The 5,381-nt window shown below is 39.7% G+C and overlaps 1 protein-coding gene across 5 annotated transcripts in view; it reads right to left on the bottom strand.

Annotated features, from left to right (window-relative positions):
- cacna2d4a (calcium channel, voltage-dependent, alpha 2/delta subunit 4a) overlaps positions 1-5,381 on the bottom strand; it is an 82,414-nt gene that overhangs the window by 12,912 nt on the left and 64,121 nt on the right. For all 5 annotated transcript variants that reach the window (XM_032504780.1, XM_032504781.1, XM_032504779.1 and 2 more), the window contains one exon: positions 402-463. In XM_032504780.1, coding sequence (XP_032360671.1) covers positions 402-463 — 62 coding nt within the window. The remainder of the gene's footprint in view (positions 1-401; positions 464-5,381) is intronic.

Raw genomic sequence — 5,381 nt, forward strand, 5'->3', positions numbered from 1 at the left:
CTAATGAATTGTCCTGTTTTTTCTTTTCTTTTTTTCTTTTTTTGTTTCTTCTTGTTTTTATATACTAAATGCTACTATCCTATGCCTTTTTTTACTGGAACTCTGCCTATTGGACTGCAGATGGAAATTAGCCCTTGGGCTACAATTTGGCACATTTACGTGTACTGTTGTGCATGTTCGTCAATGTGCATTGTCCTGAATTAATAAAATAAAAAAAATAAAAAACAAAAAAAATAAAAAATTCTCAGATCTAAAATATAAAGGATTCATTTAGTGAAATGTCCACAGGATTAAGATCTTTCATCATACTTGTTATTTAACTATTGGAGAAAATCACAAAAATGAGCAAGAACCGTTATAGAGGAGAACAAGTGCATCACATTGAGCCTGTATGTACTTACCTGTGCTGCAATGGCCCAGAATTTGGACTCTATCACATCCAGAGTCATCTGGACACCGATGGCTGCAGAGAGAGAGAGGAAGGAGAAAAAAAGAGAGAAAGAGGAGGAGGGAGAGAAGAGATAGAGAAAAGGATTGATAAAGAGAGAGAGAGAGAGAAAGAGAGAGTTGAATTAAGTATAGCAAATGAAACATAATTTGGAAGAAAGGATAACCAGGGGGAGGAGAAAGTTAAAACGAAGCCGCAGATAGATTGGAGGATGTAGCAGATGTAGTGTGCAGACAGCATATGGATAGATGAAGAGAAATGTCTCAATGCTTAGCAACTGAGACCAGGGCTTTGAATCCCAAAGTGCCTCTCTCTAATAAAGGCAAATGTCTACTGCAGACACTATTAGCACATGCTGATAGTGTCATAGCAAAGACTGCTTTCAAGATGCACTGTTGATAAATGTTTGATCACCTCTCTTGACGAGACAGTAATACAAGTTATGATAACTAACAAAATAAAGAAAAGTATATATTGCATGTGGAAACTCAAATGTGTGTTTCTATGTCTACCATGGTATTTTTATACTATTTGATTATATGTAAAAAGATAACATTATGCAAAGGCCTCCATGTCACACACAGCTCCTGCAATCAGTGGACACTTTAACTATCCATCCATCCATCCATCTTCAGCCGCTATATATATCCGGTATCGGGTCGCGGGGGCAGCAGCTCCAGTAGGGGAGCCCAAACTTCCCTTTCCCGAGCCACATCAACCAGCTCCGACTGGGGGATCCCGAGGCGTTCCCAGGCCAGTTGAGATATAATCTCTCCCCTAGTCCTGGTCTTCCCCGACCTCCTCCCAGCTGGACGTGCCTGGAACACCTCCTAGGAGGGCGCCCAGGAGGCATCCTTACCAATGCCCGAACCACCTCAACTGGCTCCTTTCGACGCGAAGGAGCAGCGGCTCTACTCCGAGCTCCTCAAGGATGACTGAGCTTCTCCCCCTATCTCTAAGGGAGACGCCAGCCACCCTCCTAGGAAACCCATTTTGGCCGCTTGTACCCTGGATCTCGTTCTTTCGGTCATGACCCAGCCTTCATGACCATGGTCACTTTAACTAAGCATTAACTATATTGTTTCCCATTTTGACACATAATGACCTCCAAGATAGATATAAGTTATTAGGTATTTCTTATTCCCTTTTAGGCAAGACTTCTAATTTGACAAATTATTTTTGCAGCTTTCAGCCAATTCACACAGTCTTCATGTGTGAAGTGGATTGAGTTTGTTCATTTGATAAAATTATAAGCTTTTGGAAAAGATAATAAATGGACCTTTTGTTTTCAGTAGTTCATGTTTTTTTGGTCAAACTTCTATTTCCAAGGTCAAGGATATAATTTGACCATGCCAGACCATGTAATACAGTTGAAAACTGTAAAAAGATTCCTAATACTACAATCACTTCTCTATGATATGAAGACTGTACAGTAGTACTGTGAGCAAGTAGTTTGATAACAGTTTTGGTATTGCAGTAGTAATAATACCAGTAGGACTAGTAGAAATATATAAAGAGTATTAGCAACAGTATTGAAGGCCATATAGTACATCGTTACTGTGATAATAGCATCAGTTTAAGTAGTGATTCCTTTAGAAGTAATGGGTGTAGCAGCAATAGTAGAATGTAAATGGAGGAGGAAACTTTAATTCTAGCAGTTTAGAAGAAAGAACATTAATGAGCCGATTAATGTCCCAGGGCGAGAGACTGTATCTCTCTCTCGGCTCTCAGGTTGGAGGAGTAGAAAAGGACCTGCTGTACAGATCAGCTCTGCCTTCAGAACTCAACTAATGAAAATCCTTTCACAGTAACTGGCCTTCTGAGCTTCAGTACCGCTGTGTGAACTGACTATTCTTAGACAGTGTGTGTGCGTGCACGCATGTGTGTGTACTGTACTGTGTACTCCAACTTTTGCCTACAACATAGCACTCTCAGTCACAAAACATTAAGAATTAGTGTGTTTTTACATGTTTCACACACGCACATAAACACACACGGTCGCAGAGTGATTGCTTGTGTCAGCTTAGGGCTGTACGTCCATCAGCATTTTAGTCAGTGTGGTAATGCAAAAAGGAACTGTAATTGCATAAGTTCTCGGTGCACACATACTGTATACACCCACCCACCCACACACACACACACACACACACACACACACACACACACACACACACACACACACACACACACACACACACAACAAATATGCACACACTGCGAGGGAAGATATGACACTTCACATTAGCATCAAAAACTCAGCGTTTTTTCTCGCTGCGTGCTTTTTACAGCCACACAGGGAAAGCCTCTGTGGTGCTCACAACCCACAAAACATACATAAACACACATGCCTGCACACACACGCACGCACACACACACACACACGCACGTATACACACATTCTGTAAACAGCGTGCACTAATACCCAACCACACACATCAGCATGTTCTATAATAAAACACATAGCAGAATAATTATTGTAATAGAGTCAGATGGTAAAAAGGCTTTATTTTGAGGGAGATTAGTTTATTATGGGGTGTTCATTTTTAGGTCGAGTTCCAGGGCGGAAGAGTAAGGGACAGAGTAAGTGGGAGGAGAAAGGGCCAGCCACTTGTTTTGTAAGTTGAAGTTAGATAGATATAGTGTTTTATCGTCAGACCACAGCCATACATTAAAAGACCTGTGTTTATTTTTTAATTCTTACCCCATTCTCTTTACCAAACTCCCTATGTATCTCCCGATATTGATTAGGATACGCTAAAACTCAGGGTCTCTCCCAATACCGAGAACTAATTCAATACCAGTGCCCTTTATTCCCCCAAATTTAATATCTGTATACCTCACTGTGTGGAACTCAACAGATCATTTTCATTTAGGGTAACCACGTTTTTTTAAACCTAAAATAGTAAAAAATAAATCACGTTCAGCCTTAATCCATCACAGTGAACATCATGACTGCAATAGTTTTTGTTTAAATTATTGTTGTGAGGTAACGGAAATGAAAGAAAACAAATGGCTGCCTGGAGCAGTGGAGGAAATACACAAGAAATATATAACAGTTTGGACTGACTTTAAAAAATGGGCAGCAAAAATGTAAAGTATAGATTATTGGTAGAATAGAACAAAGAGCTAAAATTACATTCGCTGGTAAATGGTTAAGGCTTTTTCATCTTAGCTATATGCTGAAAGGTACAACACAGCTTACTCAAATAATGCTTGTCAAATGCTATTAGGTGATGAATTATGGATCAGGTAAGGGTATAAGGGTAAGAATAAACCATGAGCTATAAGTGTTCATGGAGATCAGTCTGGATATTATAACAAAAAGGCTCTGACATGTTCTGCCTGTGGGTGTGTGTTTCAGTTTGTGAGTGTCTGTATGTGTGTTTGGTTTGTGTGTCTTGTGGATTCTGTCCAATCAATCTTTTGAAAAACAATTGTGAAGCTGAATTGTGGCTGTAATCAGCCTGTAATCAGTCATGTACACAGAAAGGTTTGTTTAACTGATTGGGGAGTTGTTTAACTATTCATATAGCTTATACAGCTCCAGGTCAGCTGTTCAGAATTTTCCAAAGTGTTAACAAATCTACTTACTAATGGTTATGGACAACCAGGGAGCTCTGTTGGTTTTCAATATGGTGGATTCATGAATATGTGGAAATCCAGCAACATATTTTGATATGTGATTGGCTTTTTCGAAGAAGAAAAAATCAATGCCCTTTCATTTGTACCAATGTGACTTTCCCGAGGGTATTCTACATGTGATTTTGGAATCTCTTGTTTGTTTGTTTTTTAAAACCTTCTCCCACACATCTCTTCCCCTCAATGATGCTAGTGACCTTGAAGTCGTCTCCTTCCACCATAACCTCAGATAAAGTGTTGGAAGGCCATTATAGAGAGCAGCAGTAATCTGCCTTCTTTCCCTCTCTGAGTTGGAGGCTGATAGGCTAAATCTAATTAAAACCATCACACTGATCCCTTTGTATGTGTGTGCCTGTGTGTGTGCCTGTGTGTGTGTTTGTGTGTGTGTGTGTGTGTGCGTGTGAGAGAGAGAGAGAGAGAGAGAGAGAGAGAGAGAGAGAGAGAGAGCCTATCTTGTACACTCACAGTCTGAGCAATTAGCGTGAGCTGCCAATCACAGTGCAATGCGCTTTCAACAGGAAACGAATTAATGAGGAAATATATACAAAAATGTAAGTAACCAAGAACCGGAGTTAATTGGTTATTACACTAATGAGAAGAGAGGGATGAGACGGAGGGATGCAAACTGTGAATGACGGGAGGAAAGAATGTGTGAGAAAGAAAAGGAGTCAGCAGACTACAGACTCAAAGTTTCACTGCATTGTTGTCTCATAAATTAAAATCATACATGTAGCATTACATATGTTTTTATGCCCCACTAGATCAGCAAATTGTAGGTCAAATGTTGAAATGTTATTCATTGGAAATACACTGAAAAAATGTGCCTTTGAGGACCTGAAAATAATGTTTTAAATACATTTTAAAATGCTTTAATTTTTATATCTGATAACTTTAAGTCTCTCTAGTGTTTATGTAAACTACTATTAATTTGCAACGGCAAATACTTTTTGAAAGACAGTTAAAGCTGTCTGTCTGGTGCTTTGTACACCCACAATCCACCTCAACCGCTCTTCTATGACTTGTCTACAATAATGTAGCACTTGTTTGTCACTTGTTAAATGTTAACAGTGAACATGTAGCTATGTTAAGAGACCGGGGCTGCATAGTTCTGCCACTAAAGCTTACTGTTATTGAACAGAGAGACAAAAAGATACAGGGGAAGGTGACCAGCTTGCTGGCCTTTTGCTAAATGAGGCAGTGAGAGTGTCAAGTGCCTGACAGACTGTGAAGAAAGAAAGCGATAAGGATGGTTGAAAAAGAGGGAAAGAGGGGAGGTAATATCTATCTATCTATC

This window comes from Etheostoma spectabile, chromosome 23 (genome assembly GCF_008692095.1).
Source record: "Etheostoma spectabile isolate EspeVRDwgs_2016 chromosome 23, UIUC_Espe_1.0, whole genome shotgun sequence".
Classification (NCBI taxonomy): Eukaryota; Metazoa; Chordata; class Actinopteri; order Perciformes; family Percidae; genus Etheostoma; species Etheostoma spectabile.